The 27,405-nt window shown below is 42.2% G+C and overlaps 1 protein-coding gene across 3 annotated transcripts in view; it reads left to right on the top strand.

The window, feature by feature from the left end:
• Window positions 1-13,297, top strand: part of Stag3 (STAG3 cohesin complex component) — a 34,252-nt gene extending 20,955 nt beyond the window's left edge. For all 3 annotated transcript variants that reach the window (XM_048436970.3, XM_048436969.3, XM_085682839.2), the window contains exons 16-34: window positions 1-104; window positions 378-470; window positions 589-678; window positions 927-1,127; window positions 1,227-1,297; window positions 1,388-1,475; window positions 2,071-2,148; window positions 2,232-2,324; window positions 2,447-2,615; window positions 2,725-2,861; window positions 3,612-3,713; window positions 5,098-5,246; window positions 5,435-5,563; window positions 5,652-5,809; window positions 8,518-8,686; window positions 8,868-8,969; window positions 9,245-9,326; window positions 12,641-12,709; window positions 12,914-13,297. In XM_048436970.3, coding sequence (XP_048292927.3) covers window positions 1-104; window positions 378-470; window positions 589-678; window positions 927-1,127; window positions 1,227-1,297; window positions 1,388-1,475; window positions 2,071-2,148; window positions 2,232-2,324; window positions 2,447-2,615; window positions 2,725-2,861; window positions 3,612-3,713; window positions 5,098-5,246; window positions 5,435-5,563; window positions 5,652-5,809; window positions 8,518-8,686; window positions 8,868-8,969; window positions 9,245-9,326; window positions 12,641-12,709; window positions 12,914-12,922 — 2,093 coding nt within the window. In that variant the 3' untranslated portion in view covers window positions 12,923-13,297. The remainder of the gene's footprint in view (window positions 105-377; window positions 471-588; window positions 679-926; window positions 1,128-1,226; window positions 1,298-1,387; window positions 1,476-2,070; window positions 2,149-2,231; window positions 2,325-2,446; window positions 2,616-2,724; window positions 2,862-3,611; window positions 3,714-5,097; window positions 5,247-5,434; window positions 5,564-5,651; window positions 5,810-8,517; window positions 8,687-8,867; window positions 8,970-9,244; window positions 9,327-12,640; window positions 12,710-12,913) is intronic.
• The last annotated feature ends 14,108 nt before the right edge of the window (window positions 13,298-27,405 follow it).

Raw genomic sequence — 27,405 nt, 5'->3', positions numbered from 1 at the left:
ATCTGGGTGATATGCAAGAGAGAATGCTGATAGAAATCCTTGTGTCCAGTGCCCGGCAAGCTGCGGAGGGTCACCCACCAGTGGGGCGCATCACAGGGAAGAAGGTAGGCATGAGTGGTGGGTTGTAACTGGTCAGTAATATTGGAGCCAGATGGCAATTGATCCTCTTTACCTCTACTTTCTGGGTTAGGGCGCAGGCCCTCCTTTCCCTCTAAGAATCCCATCTCCAGATTTAAAAAAAAAAAAACATCTGAAGGGATATGCTGAGTTTTTCCTCCTCAGATGGAAAGTTTATGGAGCAGAAGTGTGTACAGATACACTTACCCTCTGTACTCAGTGTTTCTTCACAATTTTCCACTTCAAATTACTAACATCAGGGTTTGACTGCCAAAGAACGCAAACTTCAAGCTTATGACAAGGTGAAGCTGGCTGAGCACCTCATCCCCCTCTTACCTCAGCTCCTGGCCAAGGTAAGAGAGCCTCTCATACAGTTTGGGGTATAAGTGGGTGAGGGACCAACTCCAAGATAGTATGGGGGAAGGATTTGCCCCTTGTTCCTTAATTAACTGGACACACTTTCTATTACAGTTCTCAGCAGATGCAGAGAATGTTGCTCCCCTGCTCCGACTGCTTAGTTACTTTGACCTCAGCATTTATTGCACTCAGCGCTTGGAGAAGGTGAGGAGACAGTTCATTTTCTAGACCTTTCTATTTCCCTGCTTAAGTTAAGGGTTCTTCCAGTGGTTGGTTGGTTTGTTTATGTAAGGCCCTGGGTTCAGGAAGAATCTATCGGCCCACATATATACATACATACACACACACACACACACACACACACACACACATCTTATCCCTAAACATCACTCCTTTCATCCTCCTGTGTCACTCTTCAGCCTATACTCCACCGTATCTTGTCTCCCTTTTAGCACTTGGAGCTGCTTCTGCAACAACTCCAGGAGGTGGTGGTGAAGCATGTGGAGCCTGAGGTGCTTGAGGCTGCAGCACGTGGCCTCTATCTGCTCTGTAAGCCAGAGTTTACCTTCTTTAGCAGAGTGGACTTTGCCCGAAGCCAGCTAGTGGATCTTCTTACGGATAGATTCCAGCAGGAGCTTGATGATCTAATGCAGGTGGTGCTAAACAGCAGGGCATCCCAGGGAGGGTAAGAGAGGGCCAGAATTAATGATGAGGTTTTGAGAAACTTTGCTGTGAGCTTTTTTGTTCCTCAGTCATCCTTCCTAGATGAGGATGAGGTGTACAGTCTGACAGCCACTCTGAAGCGTCTCTCTGCCTTTTACAAGTGAGCATCTCTCCTGCCCCCTTCCCTTTCTTCTAGTGTTGATTGCCTTGGATGTGTCCCAATATAACATTCCCTTCTGTCTCCTTATAGTGCTCATGACCTGACTCGCTGGGAGATCTCTGAACCATGTTATCGACTCCTCCAGAAAGCTGTGGACACTGGAGAAGTTCCTCACCAGGCAGGTGATGGGCTAAACACACAGAGGCAGGGCAGATGACTCCCAGAACCTGTGTTCTGGAGGCCACTTTGCCTAGGTGGTCACAGTCCTGGGGTGTGCAGTGCTCTAGGGAGGAAGGTAGGGTAGGTTATCATTTCTGTTCTTCTTTGAGGTGGACTGGGGGCTTCAGTGCCTGGAAATGGCTTTTCTCTTGGGATTCCTGGGGGCCAAGGTAAATATTGAGGAATTCTAGGAGACTGAATAAACCAGAAGGATGTGACATTTCTGCCTAGGCTAGAAGCCTCTGGACATTGTCCAAAATAATCCCTCTACCATCAGAAAGGAATTCTGTTTCCTTGGTCTGTCTTTTCTTTTTGAGATGGGGTTTGTTACTGTTTTGTTTCTTTGAGACAGGGTATCTCTGGTAGCCTTGTTTGTTGTAGAATTTGCTTTGTTGACCAGGGTGGCCTCAGACTCACGGAGATCCTCCTGTCTCTGCCTTCTGAGTGTTAGGATTAAAGGTGTGTGCCACCTCACTCCAGCTTCTCTTCTTTGTGTTGTTGGCACTCCCTCACTCTTGCTCTCTGGCCACCTGATCTAACATTTCATGTTACAGGTGGTTTTGCCGGCCTTGAGTCTTGTATATTTTTCCATTCTATGGACGGTAACCCACATTTCAGAATCTACTTCCCAAGTGAGTGTGGGTTTGAGGAGGAGAGTGGGAATGGAGGAGCCTGAACCTTCATTCCTCTGTGAAGCAAGCTGCTCTTTTTACAGAAGCAGCTGATGAGTTTGAAGAAAAGAATGGTAGCCTTCTGTGAACTTTGCCAGAGCTGCCTCTCAGATGTAGATCCAGAGATTCAGGAGCAGGTGAGCATGTGTGTCCTGTAGTTTGAGGAGACTGTTCTCCACAGAAATGAGCTGTGCAATTATAATCTTTGTAAATATTCTGATTTTTGTAATCATCCTTTCTTTTTTTCCCTTCCCAACAGGCTTTTGTCTTACTGAGTGATTTGCTTCTCATCTTCAGCCCTCAGATGATTACAGGGGGACGGGATTTCCTTCGGCCCCTTGTCTTTTTTCCGGAAGCTACTCTCCAGTCGGAACTAGCCAGTTTCCTCATGGATCACGTCTTTCTCCAGCCTGGAGAACTGGGCAGTGGTACAAGAACTCTAGGCCCAGAGCTCAGGAAGGGTTTGGGGCTGAGCCTGGCGACAGTATCTTGGGTGGAAGGCCTAAACCTGTGGCTGGTTCTATTTTTGCTGCACAGGTCAGTCCCAAGAGGATCATGTCCAGATAGAGCTCCTGCACCAGCGGCGCCGCTTGCTTGCCGGGTTTTGCAAACTGCTGCTCTATGGGGTACTAGAGCTAGACGCAGCCTCAGACGTTTTCAAACACTATAGCAAGGTAATCAGATCCCTGACATGAAAGAGAGGGAACAAGTTGAACACTGCAGCATCTAAGGAAGGAAATCAGTCAGCGGTTGAGGACAGTCCAAGAGTATCAGGCTTAAAAGAGAAGTAGGAGAGAACAGCAGTAGGAGTTCAGGATAAAGGACAAAGAAAAGAGATATGGGGGTGAATACTTACATAGAAAAGGCTATTGACTGGGAAATAACTTATTTTTTTCCAATTAAGAAATATGTTTTCCCTGCTTTAAACCTAACCTACAGGATGGGTATTAGAGAAAGAAAACTGGGGAAAGTCAAATCTCACAAGATAACCTATATGTATAACTAGCTCCATTTCCTCAGCCTGCCATTGTATTCCTCTCTGTCTACTGAGCATCAGACATGCCAGGTGCTAAGGGCAAAGCAATGAGCAGCACAGAAGCTCTTGTTCCTCAGAACTCCAGACTGGTGGGAGGGATGTGTGGGGAACTGGTGTTGTCCCAGGGTGGGTACTGGTGCTCCACTCCTTTTCTCCAATCGTTGGGTTCAATCAGTTTCTGCCCTTAATTTTTTCCCCCATTAAGTTTCGTTCCTTTTGGACACCGCACTATTAGAGATGAGGTTTCGTCTCTGAGTTATTTATACTCATACTACTGTTTTCCTCCTTATGACTCTTTGGGAAGCAATTGTGATTAGGGATGTGAATGAAGAAACCAAAGAGATTTTTCCTGTAGTTAATGTTACCTTCTTTACCTCCTCTCCCTTAGTTTTATGAAGACTACGGTGACATTATCAAGGAAACATTAACTCGAGCAAGACAAATTGACCGATGTCAGTGCTCTCGGATCCTGCTTCTGAGCCTAAAGCAGGTGATCTTTTCTGGACACTTCACAAATGTGGCATGCTCTTCCTAGATTCCCACCTCATTGTCCAGCCCCAGCATCTTAGGGATAATCCTGCAAGATCTTTAAGGACAGAAACTTTCTTTACTCATTTCTTGTGACAAGTTTCTTCACATGTCATAGAGCCTGTTTTACTCATTGTTTTATTGCTGTGAAGAGAAACCATGACCAAGGCAACTCTTATAAAGTATTTTTAATTGGGGGCCTTGCTTGCAGTTTAAGAGGTTTTAGTCCTTTATCATCTTGGCAGGGAGCATGGTGGCATGCAGGCAGTCACTGGAGCAGTAGCTAAAAGCTACATTCTGATTCTTAGGGCAGAAAGAGAGTAACACTGGGCTTGACTTGGCCTTTGAAACCTTAGAACCCACCCCAGTGACAAACTTTCTCCAGCAAGACCACACCTATGAATCCTTTTAATCAGTCTAATCCTCTAGCAAGGCCACACCACCTATTTTTTTCTAACCCTGGTGACTAAGCATTCAAATATATGAGCCCATGGGGGCTGTTATTTAAATCACCACAAACCCTAATCTAACTCACCAGGCAATTTCCTCCTTCCCAAAGTTCCATAGAAATCAGTTATTAACACCAATTCTAAAGTGATAGAGAATTTTTTTTTAAAAAAATTGTTTATTTTTATGTAAGTATGTGTTCTACCTGTGTGATTGTCTGAACATCGTGTTCCTATGGAGCTAGAAGAGGGAGTCAGATGCCCTGGAACTGGAATTATAGATGGTTGCAAGCCACCATGTGGGTGCTAAGAATTGAATTCAGGTGCTCTGAAGAGCAGCAAATGCTCTCAACCACTGAGCCAGCTCTCCAGCCTCTAGGGAATTCTTGATTACTTTTTAGTCTGTTTTCTTACAGCCTCTTTTACTTATGACAGACATTTAATTTTTAAAACTTTATTTTATGTGTGTTGCTGTGGTGGGAGGGAAGCAGTTTTAAGTGTGGAGATCAGAGGAAAATGTGGAAATTGGTTTTCTCCTTCTACCATGTAGATTCTGGGGATTGAATTCAGGTTGTCAGCCTTGGTAGCAAGCACCTTTACCTGCTGAGCCATGACATTTTTATTCATCACCGCAGAGGTAGAATGCTGAGGGTGGTGCTCAGTGGTAAAGTACTTACTCGTCAAGTGTAAGGCTGAGTTTGCATTTTAAAAACCCTCACCACAGAGCAGAGCTGATTTGCTCTGCTGTAGGGGATTAGGGTGTGGATGTAACTAGGGAGGAAAGTTAGTAGGTGGTACCCCACACCCCAAGCTTTGTGGAGTCTTGAGTAGAGAAGAGAGTTATGCTTTTCTAGAACTCCTTGTCACCTTTTCCAAATGTGCCTTGTCTCCTGAACACAGCTGTACACAGAACTGATGCAGGAGCAGGGGCCCCAGGGCCTGACGGAACTGCCTGCCTTCATCGAGATGAGGGACCTGGCCCGAAGATTTGCCTTGAGCTTTGGACCCCAGCAGCTTTACAACCGAGACCTTGTGGTCATGCTGCACAAGTGAGGAAGTGCTGGTTGGAGGTTGGGCACTGGCAGGGCAGGTGATCAGGTCTTGGTGGGGAGAGTAACCATGTGCAGAAGCAGCAGGTAGGCTGGTGGTGAGTGTGGTCTGGGCAGCAAGGGTGTGGTGATGGTATACTTGGTTAGGATGTTTCAGACTCCAGATGAAATAATTCTACCCAATCAAGGGAAGGCATCAAGTTCTCATTGTCTGAGCTTCCTCCTGCTGACTCTTCTCGTGAGCCGCCAAATCTTGCATTCCTGGAGCTCCTTTCAGAGTTCTCCCCCCGCCTCTTCCACCAGGACAAGCAGTTACTGTAAGTTAGTGGTTGAGTAGAGATGTGGATTTACAGAAGAGTCTGTGCAGGGCTCAGTTCATTTATTCTCTGTACCATCCCTTCTTAGACTATCCTACCTGGAAAAGTGTCTTCAGCATGTCTCCAAGGCACGTAGCCATTCCTGGGGTCCAGTTACCACTTACTACCACTCCCTCAACCCTGTAGAGAACACAGCAGAGGCCAGCCCTCAGGGACCCTCCCACTCAAAGAAGAAGCGTGTTGAAGGTAAGAGTCAGGGTTGAGTAGGTACACATCAGTGTGTTCTGCACTACATCCTACTTGCCTTTGCCTGAATAACAAGAGGTAGGTTTTAGTCTCCTTCAAACTTAGACTTTGTTGAAGATTTCATCAGGCACCAACTGTCATTCATTTTCTTCATCATTTATATAGCCAACTTAAAATAGCAAACTTAGAAAAATGACATAGAAACTATTGATAAGCCAAAGATTGAACCAAGCAGTCTTTTTAGGATGTACTTTCTTGACAGCAAACAATATACTGATTTCTCAAGTAACTTTCAGATCACCACTTGTCTTAACATTTACCTAATGTCTTTAATTTGCTTTTTTTAGATTGTGTTAAGTAATATTCTAATCAATTTGATATGCTAATGTGCATTTGCTGATATGCACTTCAAAATGTAAGTTTAAAACTGTTATTGGTTTTAATGAAATGTAATTTACATACTATAAAAGTGAAAGCCATCTTTTTAAAGTGTGCACTTTGGTGACTTTTATGCTACCTCAAGTTTTTTTTTAATTAATTAATTTATTTATTTATTTATTATGTATCCAATATTCTGTCTGTGTGTCTGCCTGTAGGCCAGAAGAGGGCATCAGATCTCATTTCAGATGGTTGTGAGCCACCATGTAGTTGCTGGGAATTGAACTCAGGACCTTTGGAAGAACAGGCAATGCTCTTAACCTCTGAGCCATCTCTCCAGCCCTGTTACCTCAAGTTTTAAGTGTGTGTGTCTGTGTGTGTGTGTGAATGTGCATGTGAGCATGAGCACAGGTAAACTGAACTTGGATCTTTTTTTTTTTTTTTTCCTGAGACAGGGTTTCTCTGTGTTGGCCTAGCTGTCCTAGAATTCACTTTGTAGACCAGGCTGGTCTCAAACTCACAGAGATTACCTATCTCTACCTCATGAGCAGTGGAATTTAAAATTATGTTGTCTTTTTATTGTTGAGTTGTTGAGGGTTCTTTACATATTCTAGATAGATCTTTATTAGGTAAAGAGATACAAGAATGCTCTCAAATTCTGTGGGTTACCTTTTTATGCTGTTAATATTCTTTTATTTTTTTGTTGGTATCCTTTTTATTTTATTTTATTTTGAGAAGGGTTTCTCCATGTAGCCCTGGCTGTCCTGGAACTCTTTGTAGACCAGGCTGGCCTCTAACTCACAGAGATCTACCGGCTTCTGCCTCTTGAGTGCTGGGATTGAAGGCATACCCAGCATTGTAGAAATTCTTAATTAGAATGAATTCTACCTTACCTATATTTTTAAATTTTTATTTTTTTAAAAAAACAATCTTTTCTCACTTTACATACCAATTCCAGTCCCTTCTCCTTCTCCTCCTCCCATCCTCCCCACCTTCCATCCACCCTCTCCCTATCCACTCCTTAGAGAGGTTAAGGGTTCCCAAGGGGAGGCAACAAAGTCTGATACATCACTTTGAGGCAGGACCAAGGCCCTCCCCATATATCTAGGCCAAGTAAGGTATCCCTCTAAAGAAAATGGGTTTTAAAAAGTCAGTTCAAGCACTAGGAATAAATTCTGGTCTCACTGCCACTGGCCCCACAGACTGCCCAAGCCTCACAACTGTCACCCACATTCAGAGGGCCTAGTTTGGGCCTATGCAGGTTTCTGGGCTGTCAATCCAGAGTCAGTGAGCTCCCACGAGCTCAGGTCAGCTGTTTCTGTGGGTATCCCCATCATGATCATGACCACTTTTGCTCATATTATCACTCCTCCCTCTCTTTGATTGGACTCTGGGAACTTGGCCTAATGCTAGCTGTGGATCTCTGTATCTGCTTCCATCAGTCGCTGGATAAAGTTTTTATGATGACAATTAAGGTAGTCATTAATGTGATTACAAGGGGAGGTCAGTTTCAGAGACCCTCTCCACTATTGCTTAATACTTTAAATATTTTTATTTTTATTTTTAAAGTGTGTTTTTGTATGTAGTGTCTAACTGACTAATCATTGACTAATCCAAATTCACTTCATATAGGTTAATGGTGGCAACTTTTAGGTTTTTGGTTTCTTTGTTACATACATGGTTGCAGAGGAGGAAGAGAGTCAATAGAGTGCTCACCCCTGGCAAATGGTGATAGACATTTGACTGATGTTTTAAAATCACATCACCACCTGAGTTTTCTCAGGGAAGGAGAGCCTCTGGTGTGGACACCTCAGTTAGTGGCATCTTTCTTCTTTACCCTCTGTAGAAAGTACTGGGCCTCCCTGGTAAGATGGCATTAGCATTGCCATCTTTTTATCTTCTGACTTAAGAAAACCCGGTCTCCCTGGCCCTGCTGAAGCCTCTGTTTCCAAAATGATTACCATTAATCTAGAATAGATAGGACTTCAGAATTCATGGCCTAACTGCTTAATTTTAGGGAGTCAGTCATCTCCCACATTTATCATCAAATGTTTATGCCCTCTGTGAAGTAGATATTTTTCTCTTTCTGTCCTGTTTTCTAGATAGATAGTATTTGCTAAGATAGAAGCTAAACATAATGATACATCATAACTCACACACAGGTACATTATTATGTATGGTTCTGCTCATTGAGGTGGAATAAAATAAGGCTATGTAGATTTTTCCATTTCTTTTCTGCTTAACTTTCTCTTAAGAAATTCTGGACAGGTTTTGTAAAAGTAATCCATGGCAGGTTCCTGATCTATTTGATTTGTGTATCTGCTTTATAGGCTCTTGTAGGTCTCAGGGAGAAGAGCTCTCATCCCAAGAAGAAAGCCTTCAACTGAACAGTAGCTACCCAAAACCTACCCTCACCTCCACAGCAGTAAAGAGAAGACAGTCCCTGAGGCTAGTGGGCAAGAGGCAAAAAGGTAGACCAGGACCAGAGCTGATCTGCAGGTGAGGCCAGGGAAACCTTGGTATTTTTGTTCTTTCCCCCACAGCACACTCATCTGTGTGTGCTTTTCCATTGTTTTTATAGATGCAAAATGTCTCCTCCACACTCCATGCTATTCTCTACTCTTTTTATCCTTTGTTTTTTTCTCAAACCCTGTTACTGACCCTGCTTTATTCTCAACAGTCAGCAACTTCCAGGCACCCAGAGGTTGAAGATGTCGAGTGCACAGTATTTCCAGATTCAGTGTGATCCTTCAGGCTCTGGTTTGGGCAAGCAACTGACCCAGTTAGGTTCCCCCTTCCCGTGTTAATGTTATCCACTCTGACTTCTCACCTGAACCGGTGCTCCCTGGGTTGTCTTGGTCCCGGAACATTCCTTACATCATAGCACGTATCTCCAGTGTGTAAAGGGTGGCTCCTCCCAGAAGCGGCTCCTCCCAGGGAACTAGAGTCCTAATTCCTACTCCACCTGCTGCCAGTCCCTCTTTCCCTGTGCCTGTGAAAAACTCAGGGGGCCTGGAAGGACCATCTGAAAACCAGTACTCTTTGTCACTACCATAGACTCAGCCTTATGGAAGAGGATGAGGAAGAAGAGCTAGGACTTATGGATGGATCATGTGAAGAATGGCAAGGTGGAGACAAGGTGTGGACCCAACAGTCCCCTTTCCCAGAACTAGAGGCTGAGACACCTGTTGTCAGTCAATGATACCCTTGTTTCTGAAAGCTGCTAAAGGTTGTTTGAAAGAATCATAAAGGGAAGGAGGAAAGGTTGCAGACTTAGTTTATACTTCACTTTTCTTAAATAAGGAGCCCACTTATAATATCAGCACTTGGGAGACTGAGGCAAGAGGATTACTGTGAGTTTAAGGCTACTCTGAGCTACAAAGTGACTTCTAGGCCCAGCCTAGTGAGACCCTGCTTTGAAAACTGAAAGGAAAAGAAATTAGAAATGCAAAGGCCAGCAAGATAGTTTAGCAGATAAAGACCCTCCTGCTAAGCCTGAAGGCTCAAGTTCAGTTCCCAGAACCCATGTGGTAGAAGGAGAAAAATTACTTCCAAAATTTGCCCTGTGACCTATGCACAGTGCACACACATACACATGTACATGCACACATGCAAATAAATAAATGTTTTTAAAAAGGAAAAGATTTGGAATAGCACATTTCTTCACAGTTTCTAGATAAGTATTGTTGTCACTGAATTTCCCAGTAATTGGAAGAATTGACTAGAGTCAGAGACAAATCCCTCAGTTCCCCCCAGCCACACCCTTCCTTCCCTCCACTTCCCTGACAAGGCTGCCTGTCCCTGTCCTTCCACTTTCCCTTTTCTCTTTCCTGACTACCTGGTTTGTTTGTTTGTTTGTTTCTCTTCTTCTTCTTCTTCTTCTTCTTCTTCTTCTTCTTCTTCTTCTTCTTCTTCTTCTTCTTCTTCTCCTTCTCTTCCTCCTCCTCCTCCTCCTCCTCCTCCTCCTCCTTCTTCTTTTTGTTAGTTATAAATGGATTAGCTCATTAGCTCAGGCTTCTTATTAACTCTTATAACTTATATTAACCCATTATTCTTGTCTATTCTATGCTAGCCACATGACTCAGTACCTTTTTCAGCGAGGAAGTCACATCTTCTGTGGCTGGGCCAGGACTGCAGACTAGGACTTCCTTGTTCCCAGAATTTTCCTGTTCTCATTGTCCTGCTTCTACTTCCTGTCTGGTTGTCCCACCTATACTTCCTGCCTGGCTACTGGCCAATCAGCGTTTATTTAAAATATAATTGACAGAATACAGACCATTGTCCCACACTATTCCCCACTCTTTTTTGGTTTTTTGAGACAGGGTTTCTCTGTAGCTTTGGAGCCTGTCCTCGAACTAACTCTTGTAGACCATGGTGCCCTCGAACTCAAAAAGATCCTTCTGCCTCTGCCTCCCGAATGCTGGGATTAAATGCATGCACCACCACTGCCTGGCCTCCCACTCTTTTAAAAAAAAAAAAAACAAAAAAAACCCCAAGAACTCTGAATCTAATATCCTTTGTTTAACTTTTCTCCTGACCATTATCCATAGTCCATTTTTTGGGGATGTGGACGTAGTTTTTCAGGCTATTTCCTGCTGGTTGGGGGCACTAATAATCTTATGGGGACATACAGAAAATTTAGAATTATGATTAAGTCCTGCCTGGAGTATCCTGTGAAGCTTGATCATCTCAGGCAGCAGTCTTGAATCTGTTCTGGATGTAGAACTCCAGACATCTGAGCCATCTTGTCCTACCGGAGATTTCTCAGGTGATCTTCCTTGATCAAACCTGATTTTCTTAGCTCAGAATGAATCTACAGCCTCTCATTTCCTGTGGAAACAAAAGCAACACCTCTTCTCCAATGTAATATGTCTTTTGACTTCAATTTTGAAGTCAAGGTATTTTCAAAATACCTATCTTGGGTAAATTCAGCAGCATTTATAAGCAAATATCTTTTAGCAGCTGTTGTTCCTTCCTCAGCATTCAAACAATTAAAAGAGAATGTAATAGCATACAGTATCCAGACTCTTTGTATATTTTTCATCTTTCTGTGGCTTTATTTTAACCTTTATTTCTTTTATTTTTCTTTTAATTTTTGGCTTTTTGAAACAGGTTCTCTGTGTATCTTTGGCTGTCCTGGAACTCCCTCTGTAGATCAGGCCGTCCTTGAAGTCATAGAAATCTGCCTGCCTCTGCCTCCCAAGTGCTGGGATTAAAGATATATGCCACCACACCTTGAATTCATAGAGGTTCGTCTACCTCTGCCTCCCAAGTGTTGGGATTAAAGGTGTGTGCCACCACACCCAACTACTCCCTTTTTTTATTTTTTTCTCCCAAGCCTACATCTATTTTTAAAGACAGTAAACCATTTAGAGGTGTTTTTTTTGTCTTTGAATCTGTCTTTACTGTATCTCTCTTTTTCTGACCACATGAGTCTTTAATTTGCTAAGCACTATGGGTAGGATTAAAGCCATGGCTTTGACGGCTGGATCCAGCCCATTCCTTAGCTTTCTGAGATTCCAGCCTCATGGCAGAGGTACTGGCTGTAGCCATGTTTATTGCCACAACTCTATGGCATTTCCAGGTCCCCTGCCACTACCATAAAGCATGCCTACCTGGTTTCTTCAGTGGATGATCTGACCTAGTAAGCAAAACAGACAGCTTGAAGTGAGGTCAACTGAATGTGAGTCCTTAGTTTCATATCAAGTTAGTTGTTGCTTGTCTCAGTCTCACTTCTCCATCCTTACAATGGAGCGTTTATACATAGTGTAGAGTACAAAGCCTTGCCTCATAAACTGCAAAGGACTATGCCTTAACTCAGAGAAGCATGGATTCTAGGTTTATAAGTAGTGGATATTTATTCCTTCAGCTCTGAAAGCTAGAAGTCTTGAGTTCTTCTAAGCACACATGGGTTCTGGTAAGGGCTCAGTGCTAGTTGCAGGTTGTCTCATGCAGGCAAGAGCAAACTAAAACTGACCTCTTGTAAAGGTGCTAACATAGTTTTAAGGACTCCATGCTGTCACCTAAACATATTCCAAAGCTCACCTCTTACTTCTATGGGCCCCAAAATTTAAGATATCAACATACATATCAAGTAGGTCTTACAGGAGACAGAGGGGAGGAGAGCCCCCTTGCAGATAGTCAATCCACTTTAGTTAGTACTGTGTGCTGTTATTTTATTGTTTTCTCTGTGGAGGGGAGAGAATGGAGACTTTGTTCTCAGAGGAAAATCTAAACAACACCTTCATACCTCTGTTCAAATAACCTGGCCAGAATGCTAGGACCATTCTATTCTCTAGCTCCATAGCTGAATGCATGGAAAGGGTTCAACCAGCAGGCCAAGAGAAGGATCATTTCTATGATTTATTCCTTGAGACTTCAGAAGGAACTGTGTTTCTGTTGGTGGGTTGAATTTAGAACAACCTTTCTAACTTTGGGCTCTGTTTGCTCTAGCAACTTCGTAGCACTTCTCCCAGTGAGCATGGGCTGGACCTATTAGATACTACAGAGCTGAACATGGAGGTGAGCATTCTAGAGCTACTGTGTGTGTCCTTGGAAGTGATGGTGACCAGTTGTCTGTTCATCTAATAGATGGAAAGACCAGAACCCGTGGGCTCCTCTATGTGGTCTTTAGGAATTCTTGTGGGGAACTAGAACAGAAGCCTTCTGTTTAATATTTGGTCTCTTCTCATGACTCCATGTTTTCCATTCTCCTTTTCATTTCAGGATTTCTGATGGAACTTTGGGCCCCTCCCCTTCTCCAGTTCCCACTTTAAGACCATGAGTAAACAGAAGGAAGGAGTAAAATGAAGCATTACTTTGGGCCCCAGCCGAGTACTTTAAAAGAAAGAGATTGGCCTTGTTTTTCAAACCTCCATTTCTTTCTGAATTGGTGGCTATATAGAGAAGCCATGAGCCCTGTCATCCTAATACACCAGAGTGCTATGCTTCTTTCTGCCTATTTGCAGGGTTAGAGAGTTGGATAGGGATTGGATAGGGGACTTCACCTCAGCACCAGAGTTTTTTAAACATTTGGTTTTCTATGTGGTACTTCTTCCCTGAAACACTGCCAAGCATAGTTACAAGCTCTCAATAAACATGTTCAAATTAGCTGTTTCCAGGTATGACTTGAGATTGTAATGCTGATGGATATTGGTTTTTTTGTTGTTGTTTTTGTTTTTATTTTTTGCTTCCGGACACTGTGGCCCCTATTTAAGTGCCTCCATACCCTCAGATATTTTGTGTATAGGTCCTCAAGGATCAGTCAGTGAGATGAGTGGGACAGATGGCTAAAGAGAGTTTAGCTGTCTCTGAGCAGTTACACTAAATATGAAAGTATGGGCCAAAGTGAGAGAAGATGGCACTGATCGGCAAGTGAGGTAGAGACCTCTCCCAGAGTGCATGGACTGGTGACTGTCACCCAGTGGCTCTTCTCAGGGTAGTTTCTTACCCTTATCCCAAAGATGTATAAGTTTTCACTCTCATGATAGCTGAGAGAACAAAGATACAGAAATTACTGTACATATTCAACCCCAAATCTAAGAACTGGAGAAAAGTGACTAGTTTTCCCTAGCCAGGTCCTACAAGTCCTCTTGCACTGTTCTCTAATATGTATCTCTGGTTAGTTCTCTACTGTATCTCTCACCTGATTGCCACAAAATTGCCTCAGGAGACCTGCCTTCTGGAAACTGCCCATTTTAATTCTTTCTCTGCCTCTTGCAGCAGCATTGGACCTCTGTACTGTTACCAGATAGACAGTCACAAACATGAAGCCAACTTGGTGACTTTCTTTCTTTCTTTTTCTTTCTTTATTAAAAATTTCCACCTCTTCCCTGCCTCCCTTTTCCCTCCCCCTCCCTCTCTAGTCTTAAGAGCAGTCAGGGTTCCCTGCCCTGTGGAAAGTCCAAGGTCCTCCCCCATCCATACAGGTCTTTAAAGGTGAACATCCAAACAAACCAGGCTCCCACAAAGTTAGTCCATGCAGTAGAATGTCACTACTGTTTCTGTGACTTAAGAAGCTCTTCAGCCTTTCTGTGGAGATATGATTCAAGTTCTTTTCTCGCCCCTTATTATGAATCCCTTCTGTGCACCACCATCCAGATAGTGGTTGTGTGGAAAGAAGTCTTCCAGTAATCAGGCCACCCATCTCAAACCATTTCTTCCAAGACTTTTCTGGTCTTGCCCCACTTTCTGTCTCCTTCTAGGTAAAAGAGGAAGTTGGAATGTGAGTCTCTTTAGAAGGCAGCCTCATGCAGCAGATTCAGGGATCCAAGGAATCTGTAAATAGTTGGAACACTGAGGTGAAATATACAAAAAATATGAGGTAGAAGAATCTAGGAGAGGAAAGATCCCTGAGGTATTTAAATACCAGCTAAGTTAAAGATACTTCAGAAATGAAAAGAGAAACTTGGAGAATTTCTAAATGTGGATAGCAAGATAGCAATGTGATAAGTTGATTCTGGCCTCAGAATCTGCAGATGTGTTAGACCTCTCACCACTCAGGTCCCAACTTATTGATGCAGTGTTGGGAGATTGGGTCACCTTCCCTTTGAATATGGGCTCTCTCTTAGGGTTTCTTATTGCTGTGAAGCAATAATGGAGAGAAAAGGGTTTTATTTTGCTTACACTTACTACTAATTGTAGTCTATTGAATGAAGTCAGGAAAGGAACTCAAATAGGGCCAGAACCCAGAGACAGGAGTTGATACAGAGGCTACAGAGGGGTGTTGCTTACTGGCTTGCTCATCATGGCTTGCTTGGTCTGCTTTAGAACCCAGGACCACCAACCCAGGCATAGTACTACCTATGGGGCCCCTCCCCTCACCAATCACTAATTAAGAAAATGCTCTTTAACTGGATCTTATGGAGGCATTTTATCTCAACTGAGGTTTCCTCATTTCATATGTTTCTAGCTTGTATCAAGTTGACATAAAACTAGACAGGATGGACTCCAGGTGCTCAGCTAATAAAATATGGTAGAAATGATGCCAGACCAATTTATGGGCTTAGATTTTAAGGAAATTGCCCAATTTTGCTTACAGTTTCTTAAACTGGGCAGTTCTGGAGTCAGGCACCCCACTGTGAGAAAGCCTAAGCAGCCACATGGACAGGCTGTGTGCAGCTATTCCAGCCAACAACCCTTTCAGAGGTTTCAGCCAGCATCCAGCTATGTCCAGCCAGAACTTGCTGCCAAATGTGGTCTAGACAGGAATTAGATGATCCCAGCCCCAGCTTGTAAGTTTCCCCAGAGAAGGCCCAGACACTGGGAAGCTGAGATGAGCCATCCATCCTATACTCATGTTTTCCAAAGCCCTAATCAGAATCCTTGAGTGTAAGAGGTATTTTTTTTTTACACTATGGAATCTAGAGAGGGTTGTTGTGTTACCATGGTAACTAGGCCATCCTTAGAGAGACATCAGTCCAAAATTTGGAGATCTTTTTGTCATTTAATTTTTTTTCCTTATAATCCAGGTGTGGTGGCACATACTTGTAATTCTAGGACTGGGAAGGCTGAGTCGGCAGACCACAAGTTTGAGGTTGGCCTGGGCTATATGGTTGTTTTTTAAACACATTGTTTCAAAAATAACTACTTGTAAATGATGTAATTATAATTTCATGATAAAATTATAAATATTTGTAAGTTGTGTTCATATTTCTTCGTTTTGTACATTATAATGTACATTTAAATATAATTGACAAGTGTATCTGTATCAGTTAATTTTCTGTGATAAAGTACCATAAGCAAGAGCAGCTTATAGAAGGAAGAGATTATTTTGCTTACTGTTTCAGAGGGATAAAGGGTCCATCATGGCAGGGAGGAATGGCTACTAGAGTTAAGCAGAGAGTGACTAGAAGTTACAAGGCTTTGGATGTTCAAAGTCTGCTTCCAGTGAAAAGCACTTCCCCCTTCCAAACAGTGCCACCAACCAGGACCAAGTGTTCACATCCAAAATAGTGGGGCATTCTCATTCAAACCACCGTGTATTTAAATAGTTGGTAGTTAGAGGTATAAAATACCTTTTGATGTTTTTAAAAAAAGGTTTAGAAAAAAGAAACATACAGTTCTAACAACCTCTGTAACTTCAAAAAGGATTTCAACGTTAACCCAAATGGCATAGATGACTTTCTACATTTAGTGCTTCTGCTTCAGTAGAGAAGTTTAACCTCCCCCAACCACAGATAAAGTCTCCATTTTAGGTAGCACCAGAAGATGATTTCCAAGGACAGATAGCATCCCCTTTACAGGACAGGTCAGAACTGATTTCCATTGTGAATGGCAGTCTGGGAGACACTCTGGGAACTGAAACCCTGTAGCACTTCAGCCACTCAGTGGTAATGCCTTGTGTGTTTGGCTTGCTTTTCTTCCCTCAGAAATGCTAGTCTTGTTAGAGATGGTCTGTGGCATTTGAGTGCCACTGAAAGCACCAGAAGAACAGTTTTGTAGTTTGTACATGCATGCACATTCTCCCTCCCTCCCTCCCTCCCTCCCTCCCTCCCTCCCTTCCTCCCTCCCTCCCTTCCTCCCACTCTTCCTCTTCCTCCCTCCATTCCTCCCTCTCCCTTTCTCTCTCACACACATAAATTGTGTGTGTGTGTGTGTGCGCATGTTTCTGTGTGTACCTACATGCATGTAGAAGCCAAATGTTGATATCAGGCATCTTCTTCACTGCCCACATTATCTTTTGAGTTAGGGTCTCATTGTACCTGGAACTCATCAATTCTTTTAGACTGGCTGACCAGCCCTCTGGGATTCTCCTATCTCTTCTCCAACATTGGTTTTGTATGCATGTGTCCAGCTTTTTTTTTTCATATACATGGTTCCTAGAGATTGAACTCAGGTCTGCTTGCATACATAGTAGGCATTACAAACTAACCTACCTCCCCCACTCCTTGTATATCTTTTCCATTTTTATTTTATGCATATGGTTGTTTTTCCTGCATGTATGTACCAGCCAGATTGAGACGTGCTCAAAGGGGCCAGAAAAGGGCACTGGGTCCCCTAGACCTGAAGTTACAGACAGTTGTAAACTGCCATGTAGGTGCTTGGACTCAAACCCAGGAGCTCTGAAGAGCAGCCAGGGCTCTTAACCACTGAACCATCTTTTCAATCCCAAGATTTAATTTTAAGTGTTTGTATGTGTGTCTGTGTTATGCATGTGTGCAGGTGTACTCAGAGGCCAGAAGAGGGCATTGGAAGCCTTGGAGTTATAGGTGGTTGTGAGCACTTGAAATGGATGTTAAGAACTAAACATGCTGAGAGCCAAGCTCAGGTCCTCTGTAAGAACAACAAATGCTCTTAACCACTGAGCCACCTCTTTAGCATATTCTCTATTTTAATTTAAAAGTTAGAAATGATCTTCATTTCTCCTGAACATCTGTGGGTGGCTTAGATACCACTGGGTTTTCACTGCCCTTCTTAGCTCAGCTCTGTTAAGAAGCTGTTGGCTAAGGCATGATAGGAATCTCAGCAATATTTCAGACTGGCCAGGCCTAGGCCAGGTTGGGCCCTGAGCTAAGGCCAGCTTGAGAGGCATATATGGAAGCTTTTCATGGGTTTATAAGTAATGGTAAACAATGCTTTTTAGGGCTCTAACTCTATTCTGTTAGCTCAATATTGAATAATTATTTTTAAATCATTTAATATTCAGAAAGGCCTGTGTATGGTTGTGTGTGTGTGTCGGGGGTGGGGGTGAGGTGAGTGGTACCAGGACCTGACCCATTCCAGTAAAATTTTCTGCTACAGATATGTCCCAGACCCTTTAATTTCATTTTTGTTGAGACAGAGTCTTGCACTATGTATCCCAGGCTGTCCTTGAATTACAACCCTTTGCCTCTACTTTGGTGCTCTGATTACACGTTTCTAATAATCATTTCTGGCAAACTCCCCCACCCACCCCATAATACAAAGTTTATTTAGTTTCTCCTGTAAGAGCCTCCAATATCGGAATAGTTGATTCTCTTTAGAAATCCAAGGCATTTTTTCCCTGTAAACCTGTAAACATGTATAAAACTAAGAAATAATTTATTAGAGGGAAATGGGTTAGGATCCATAGAACCCAGTAAACTAGAATATAGTAGCGTGTATCCATAGTCCCAGCATTCTGAAGGCAACCTGAAAGGCAGAGACAAGGGTTCCCTAGAAGCCTGGAATACACAGGGACAAGCAACATGAGACTCTGCCTCAAACAAGCTGAGAGGTGAGAACAGACACTCAAAACTGTCTTCTGAATTCCATATGAATGCCGTGGTACCTGCATACTCATGCTTACAGACAGAACGATTTTAAAAACATAAATAGCACAGAGTAAATATTTTCATTCCAAAACGGACAAATGTGGGTATAGCAAAATAAAGATAGGAACAGAATAAGACCAAAGCCTAGTAAATGGCATGTCTAACATTTCAGACTTATGAAAGAATCACAGTGAATGTCCTCACACCTGGTACCTCTTTTCTGAATTGACAGTTCTCATCACTAGCCAACTTTCTTACAAAGTGGGGAGGGTACAATTTTAGCTCACAGTTCAGAGAAATTCAGTCCATCATGGTGGGGAAGGCAAGGTGGTGGGAGAGATTTGGTCTGTAGCACTACTCAGGAAGCAGATATATTGAATGCCTGTGTTCATCTCAAGCTGTATCTTTTATCTTGGTGGATAAGAGTGCAAGAATGAGAACCTCAGTTCTGACACCTGTACCCATATGAAATGCCAGGTATGGGCCACACGTTGGTGGCCGTATCAGAGGAACTGTAGTCAGCAATGGAGCTCATGAAGTTCAATTCACTGAATAGCAAAGCTAAAGCCTGAATGGGGCAGTGGACTGTCTCCAGAATGCCCCTTGTTTCTGTTGCCCTCCCTCCTGCTTGTTGCTGCATTTGGTATGGTATGATTATTATGTGAAAGGATCCCCAGTATCTAGTATAGTGTGATTGCTTCATGGGAAAATCTTACTCTTCCCTGGACACCGTACTTGCAGATCAAAATGAAGATGATTCTTATAAGAGCAATGATGTTTAGTTAGATCTATGATTTAATTGGATTTTCTGAGTCAGCCTAAAAGATATAGGTGGTTAAGACAGTAAAGATGATTAAGGAAATGGTTTAGGTGATTTTGCCAATTGTTCTAGTAAGAGATAAAAAAAGGGGCAAAAAATAGGTTAGAAGTCACTTTCCCCTTTGTTAGATGTGAAATTTACAGAGGATAAATAAGGACAAGGAAGTCTCATGAATTCTGCCTGGGGAAAACAGGCTGATGATCAAAGAAAACAATTAACACCCAGGGTTAGGCCTGATTTCCTTGGTCATGTAGCTTACAGAATTAATCACAGGCCCTGGTATGCACTCCAAAAAAACAAAGTTGTGAAAGGAAATTGAATGACCCTATTGTGTGTAAAGAAAAATAAATGGAGCAGGAGCAGGTATAAGGGAGCCACCGCTGAGGGAGCAGGCCTGAGCCAGAGAATTCTGTGGGACTGGGTCCAAGCCAGGGACATCTACAGAAACAGGCCTGAGACAGTGACCTTTGCCAGAGCAGGCCTGAACCATTGATGAGGCAGCGACCACTACAGGAGCAGGTACAAAGGAGCCACTGCTGAGGGAGCAAGCCTGAGCCAGAGACTCTATAGGACTGGTAGTGAATCAGCAACCTCTGAGGTAGCAGGCCTGAGCCAGCCACCACAACCAGAGCAAGCTCAAACCAGCAAACTGCACAGGAGCATGCCCAAGACAGCAACCTTAGCTGATACACCCCAAGCAAGAAACCTCCATTGAAGCAGGCCCAAATGACCCCTGGTACTGCAGAGCAACCCCAAGGAGCACTGAGCGGCTTCTAGGAACACCGAGTGACCTCTGAGGTGACTGGAACCGTGGCCCTGACTGCAACACAAGGTGCAACCATCTGAGCCTTGGATCCACTGACATCTGGAAGAATGATGACCAGAGACACAGACAGCCCAACTACACCAATCAGAGGTAAAAATGGGTACACTAGGTAAGAACACACTCAACACCACTAAAAGTAACACGACACCAATAGAAACTAGTGGCCCTACAACAGAAAGACTTGAACAACCAAATATAGATGAAGCAGAAGAAAATGACTTAAAAATAACTTTAAGAGAATGTTTGAGGCCCTTAAAGAGGAAATAAAAAATTCCCTCAAAGAAATGGAGGAAAAGACTAACAAAAAAATTGGAAGAAATCAACAAATCCCTTAAAGAAAACCAAGAAAAAGCAATCAAACAGGTGAAAAAAATGATTAAAGACTTGAAAGACAAAATAGAGACAATGAAGAAAATACAAACTGAGGGAATTATAGAAATAAATTATGAGAAAACCATCAGGAACCACAAATGCAAGCATAAACAGCAGAATACAAGAGTTGGAAGAGAATCTCAAATGCTGAAGACATAAGGAAATTGACTTATCAGTCAAAGAAAATATTAAATCTAGCAAAAGCTTAACACAAAATATCCAAGAAATATGGGACACCTTGAAAAGAATAAGAATAATAGGAACAAAAGAACTCCAGCTCAAAGGCACAGAAAATATATTCAACAAAATCATAGAAACAAACTTTCCTAACCTAAAGAAAGATATGCACATGAAGATATAAGAAGCTTACAGAACACCAAATAGACTGGATAAAAAAAAAGGCCCTTCACCACATAATATTCAAAACACTAAACATACAGAATAAAGAAAGAATATTAAGAGCTGCATGCAGTGGAAATAGGCAAAGTAACATATAAAGGCAGACCTATCAGAATTACACCTGACTTCTCATTGGAAACAAACAAACAAACAAACAGAAAAAAGAAAGCCAGAAGGTCCTGTTCAATCATTATGCAGACATTAAGAGACCACAGATGCCAGCCCAGACTACTATACCCAGCAAAATTTTAACCATAGACAGACAAAACAAGATATTCCATGACAGAACCAGATTTAACCAATACCTAGCCACAACCACAGCACTACACAAAGTACTAGAAGGAAAACTCCAACCCAAGGAAGTTGGCTACATCCACAAAAACACAGACAATAGATAATCTCACAGCAGCAAATCCCAAAGAAGGGGAAAACACGCACAATAACATTACCAACAATGAAAACTAAAATAATAGGAACTAGCGATCACTGGTCATTACTATCCCTTAATATAAATGGACTCAACTCACCTATAAAAAGACACAGGCTAAGAGAATGGATATGAAAACAACCCATCCTTCTGCTGCATACAAGAAACATACTTCAAAGACAGACATCGCCTCAGAGTAAAGAGTTGGAAAAAAATGTTTCCAATCAAATGGACCTAAGAAACAAGCTACTGTAGCTATCTTAATATCTAACAAAATAGACTCCAAACTAAAATCAATCAAACGAGACAAAGAAGGACATTTCAAAATATCACAGCAAAAATCCATCAAGAGGAAATCTCAATACTGAGCATCCATGTCCCAAATACAAGGGCACCCTCATATGTAAAAGAAACACTTTTCTTCTCCTCCTCCTCCTCCTCCCCCTCTTCCTCCTCCTTCTCCTTTCTCCTCCTTCCTTCTCTTCCTCCCCCTCCTCCCCCTCTTCTTTTCCTCTTTCTCCTCCTCCTTTCTCCTCCTTCCTTCTCCTCCTCCCCCTCCTCTCCCTCTTCTTTTCCTCCTCCTCCTCCTTCCTTTTTCTTCTTCCTCCTCCTCCTTCTCCTCTTCCTCCTCCTTTTGTTTTTTTTTTTTGAGACAGGATTTCTCTGTGGCTTTGGAGCCTGTCCTGGAACTAGCTCTCGTAGACCAGGCTGGCATCAAACTCAGAGATCCACCTGCCTCTGCCTCCCGAGTGCTGGGATTAAAGGTGTGCGCCACCAGTGCCCAGCAGAAACACTTCTAAACTTAAATCACACATTAAACCCTACACACTAATAGTGAGAGACTAAAACACCCCACTTTCACCACTGGATAGGTCTGTCAGACAGAAAATTAATGGAGAAATAAAGAAACTAACAGATGTTATGACTCAAATGGACTTAACAGACATCTATAGAATATATCTTCTCAGCACCTCATGGAACCTTCTCAAAAACTGACCACATACTAGGTAACAATGCAACCTCAACAGATACAAAAAATTGGAATAACCCCATGTATCTTACTTGATCACCATGGCTTAAAAGATAGAATTCAACAACACTAATTCCACTAAAGCCCACAAACACTTGGAAATTAAACAGTGTTTACCTGAGTCATCAATGTGTCAAGGAAGAAATAAAGGAAGAAATTAAAGACTTCCTAAAATTCAATGAAAATGACCACACATCACACAAATTTATGGGACACAATGAAAGCATGTTAAGAGGAAAGTTCATAGCACTAAATGCCTACATAAAGAAGCTGGAAAAAATCCACACTAGTGAGTTAACAGAACATTTGAAAGCTCTAGAACAAAAAGAAGCAAACAAACCCAGGAGGACTAGACAGCAAGAAATAATCAAATTGAGAGCTGAAATCAACAAAATAGAAACAAAGAAAACAATACAAAGAATGAGACAAAAAGTTGGTTCTTTGAGAAAATCAACAAAGTAGACAAACCTTTATCCAAACTACCCAAAAGACAGAGAGGGAACATTCAAATGAACAAAATCAGAAATGAAAAGGGGGACATAATAGACACGGAGGAAATCCAGAGAATCATTAGAATATATTTTGAAAACCTTTACTCCACAAAATTGGAAAACTTAAAGGAAATGGACAACTTTCTGGATAAATATCACTTACTAAAATTGAGTCAAGATCAGATAAGCAAATTAAATAGACTTCTAAACAATTAAATGGGACCTACTGAAACTAAGACACTTCTGTAAAGCAAAGGACACGGTCAAAAAGACAAAACAGCAGTCTACAGTATGGGAAAAGATCTTCATCAACCTCACATCAGAGGACTGATCTCCAAAACATACAAAGAACTCAAGAAATTGTTCGTCAAAAGAACAAATAATTCAATAAAAAAAATGGAATATAGACCTAAACAGAGAACTCTCAACAGAGTAATTAAAATGACTGAACGTCACTTAAGGATATGCTCAACATCCTTAGCAATCAGAGAAATGCAAATCAAATCAACTCTGAGATTTCCATCTTACACCTGTAAGAATGGCCAAGATCAAAAACACTAATGACAACTTATACTGGAGAGGATGTGGGGTAAAGGGAACACTCCTGCATTGCTGGTGTGATAGCAAACTAGTACAGCCCCTTTGAATATCAGTATGGTGATTTCTTAGAAAATTAGGAAACAACTTTCCTCAAGACCCAGCAATAGCACTTTTGGGTATATACCCCAAGGATGCTCAATTGTACCACAAGGACATGTGCTCAACTATGTTCATAGTAACATTGTTTGTCATAGCCAGAACCTGGAAACAACCTAAATACCCCTCTATTGAAGAATGGATAAGGAAAATGTGGTACATTTACACAATGGAGTACTACACAGCAGAAAAAAAAACAATGACAACTTGAAATTTTCAGGCAAATGGATCTAGAAAATATATTGAGTGAGGTAATCCAGAAAGACAAACATCATATGCATTCTCTCATAAGTGTCTTTTACACATAAAGCAAAAAAAATCTAGCCTACAATTCACAATTCCAGAGAATCTAGACAATAATGAGGACCCTAAGAGAGACATACATGGATCTAATATACATGGGAAGTAGAAAAAGACAAGATCTCCTGAGTAAATTGGGAGCATGGGGACCATGGGAGAGGGCAGAAGAGAAGGTGAGAGAAAGGGAAGGGAGTGGAGAAAAATATATAGCTCAATGAAAACAACAATAAAATAAAAGAAAAAATAGATGGTTAGCTGAGCACTCTTTTAAAGTTTCTCTGTAGTAGAATTAAGGAAAAAAAATCTGCCACACTGAAACCCCAAACAGCTTCCTGCCAGGACAAAAGGAACTGGCTGAGATATACTTGATTTGCTTAAAATTTTGTTAATCATTTATGAAGGAATCATTGCTTTGGGGTGAAGATGTTATGGTGTGAAAATTAGTACAAAGAAAAATACCTAACTACTTGTGGACTTCTAAGAAAAACATGTAACTTCTGATCCTAATGTGATTTCTTATGTAAAGATTTTAATTTGTTTATGGAAAATATGTAATTTGTGGTTGTGAGGTTGAAATCTTTTCTTGCATAGAAATCTTTGTGTTGGGGGAATAAAAAGGATAAGAGAAAAATAGGAGATATAAAAAGGAAAGCTGTAGAAGGAAAAACATCAGGAAAGAAAAAGAAACCATCAGAGAAAAATAAAAAGAGAACATCAGAAGAGAGACAGAAGGAGAACAACTGAAAAGAAGAAAACATCAGGGTAGAAGAACAGAACAGAACAATCAGCAGAGAGAAAAATAAAAGAAGAATTGAACTCTGGCCCTCTAATAAAGTTCCTCTGTGTGTCTGTGCATCTGTCTAATTGTTCACCTACTCCATATCTCCTCTCCAGTCTTTCTGACCTGCTGAGGGGCCCTCAGCAGTAGCCACACATCTGTAGCCCCCAGCACTGTGGGAGGAAGGGACAGGAGGATGGTTGGGGTTTGCTGACCACCAGCCTACCTCTAGATTCTGTAAGAGACCTAGTGGTAGAATAGGACACCCAATGTCTTTCTCAGACTTCTACATATGCCCTGGTAAACATTTGGACATCTCTCTCTCTCTCTCTCTCTCTCTCTCTCTCTCTCTCTCTCTCTCTCTCTCTCACACACACACACACACACACACACACACACACACACACACACACAATGTACTGTTCTTCTGAAAAGGAAAGTCAGTGGTGCTGTGTTTAAATCACAGGTAAAGAGATTTTTCGGGGTCACCGAGAAAGTTTGGCTTCTGTGTAAAAGTTACCACATCTTTGTACCCTAGTTCCCTGATTCAATGGTTATAGAAATAGAAAATAACCTGTCTTGAAGTTAGGGGAGGCAGTGGCAGAAAGGAGTTTCCTTCTGTCCATAGATCTTTGAAGTCTTTGTTGGGTTCTCCAGAACCCTGCCCTGGAGACAGTGTTAGTATTCAGGCATCTGTACTGGCCTGTCCTGGGCATCCTGAAGGATACATCCTCAGCTACAGTCACTAACCACCTCCTGTGTACATTCACTACATTCTCTTATAAAAGGTGGGCCTTACCTACCTCCCTGTTTCTCTCTTGCTTTCTTTCTCTGTCTCTCTCTTCTGCCACTCTTGTTCCCAGGTACTGGTCTCTGCCCCCTTCTTTGCCCCTTTCCTCTCCTCTTCCAATAAACCTCCCATGTGAGTCCTATTGCACAGTGTGGCTCCTTCCTGTCATTTTAAAAATTATGATGGAATGAAGCACTGCATTCCTAGAATAAGTCACTCTAGAGCAGGTTTCTAATCTAATTAGAATCTTGCGTGTGCAGAATCAGCATAGCCAGGACATGTAGCACTAAAGGGCTGTGACTAGGAAGGGGTTAATTAACAAAATTAAAAAGCATTGCTACTCACCCACTGAAGCTAGAGACTTCCAGTATGCAAAAGCAGACTCGTGTTCAATAGTGAGACTTCTAGTATGCAAGGGGCAGTCTCATATTCAGTAGAACCAGCAAACAGCTTGGTGCGGTGGTACATACCTGTAACCCAGTGCTTAGGAGGTGAAGTGGTGTGTGTGTGTGTGTGTGTGTGTGTGTGTGTGTGTGTGTGTAATTCAAGGCCAGACTCAGCTCAGCTACATAGTTCATGGCCAGCCTGTAATCCCAGTGATCAAGAGATGAAGGCAGTGTGTGTGTGTGTGTGTGTGTGTGTGCGCGCGTGCGCGCGCACACGCACACAATTCAAGGCCAGTCTCAGCTACATAGTTCAAAGCCAACATGGTCTACAGAGTGAGTAGTAGAACAGCCATAGCTACACAGAGAAACCTTGTCTCAAAAAAGAACCAGTGGACCTATCCACCGCAACCTCAGTGGAACTCTGAAACACAGGCTGCAAATTCAGAGAGGACCAAGAGAGAGGACCAAAAGAGGAACTCTGAAGCACAGGCTGTGACTACACAGAGAGGACCATGAGAGGAACTCTGAAGCACAGACTGTGACTGCACAGAGTAGACCAAGAGAGCGGGTTAAGAGAGACCTCAGACAGCGACAGTACAGAGCAAACCAAGATCAGTTTCCAAAGATACAGACAGCCTTTGGAAGGATTGGACCAAGAGGCAAAGACACTCCTAGCACAAATTGGAGGAAAAGATGGGAGGTGCCAATTCAAGAATTCATTGAACCTAAAAAGCAACATGATAACACAAGAACCCAGTGGTCATACAACAGGAAAACTTGGTCATCCTAACCTAGAAGAAGCAAAAGAAAATGATTTTAAACATAACTATATGAGGATGATAGAGACCTTTAAAGAGGAAACAAAAAATTCCCTTAAAGAAAGGGGAAAACAAAAAATGGAAGAAATTAATAAATCACTCAAAGAAAGCCAAGGAAAAGAATCAAACAGGTGGAGCAAACAGTTCAAACAGTTCAAGACTTGAAGTCTGAAATAGAGGCAATAGAGAAAACAAAAAACTGAGAGAAATCTGAGTAAATGAACAGGAACTACAGAGGCAAGCATAACCAACAGAATACAAGAGGTGAGCCAGGCAGTGGTGGCACACGCCTTTAATCCCTGCACAGGGGAGGCAGAGGCAGGCAGATCTCTGTGAGTTCAAGGCCAGCCTGGTCTACAAGAGATAATTCCAGGACAGCTAGGACTGTTTTACAGAGAAACCCTGTCTCAAAAAACAAAAAAAGAACAACAACAAAACAAAACAAAAACCAGAGAGAGAGAGAGAGAGAGAGAGAGAGAGAGAGAGAGGATATGCAAGATACTATAGAGGAAATAGATTTATCAGTCAACAAATTCTTTTTTTAAAAAAAAAAGAAAACAAACTATGTTCATTATACATACCAATCCCAGTTTCCATTTCCTCCCTTCCTCCCATTCCTTTTACCTACTCCCTCTACCTCATCCCCTATATACTCCTCAGAGGTTAAGGCACATTGCTTTGGGGAAGGTCCAAGCCACCCCCCCCCCCACACACACACTATAGCTAGGCTAACCAAGGTATCCATTTAAAGAGAATAGGTTCCCAAAAGGCAAGTACAAGCAGTAGGGATAAATCCTGGTACCACCATGTTGCCCTGCAGTCTGCCCCAGCCATACAACTGTCACCCACATT

Source organism: Myodes glareolus, chromosome 2 (genome assembly GCF_982192425.1).
Source record: "Myodes glareolus chromosome 2, mMyoGla1.1, whole genome shotgun sequence".
Lineage (NCBI taxonomy): Eukaryota > Metazoa > Chordata > Mammalia > Rodentia > Cricetidae > Myodes > Myodes glareolus.
The sequence above is the reverse complement of the archived record's forward strand: the minus strand, read 5'-3'. Positions and strand labels throughout refer to the sequence as shown.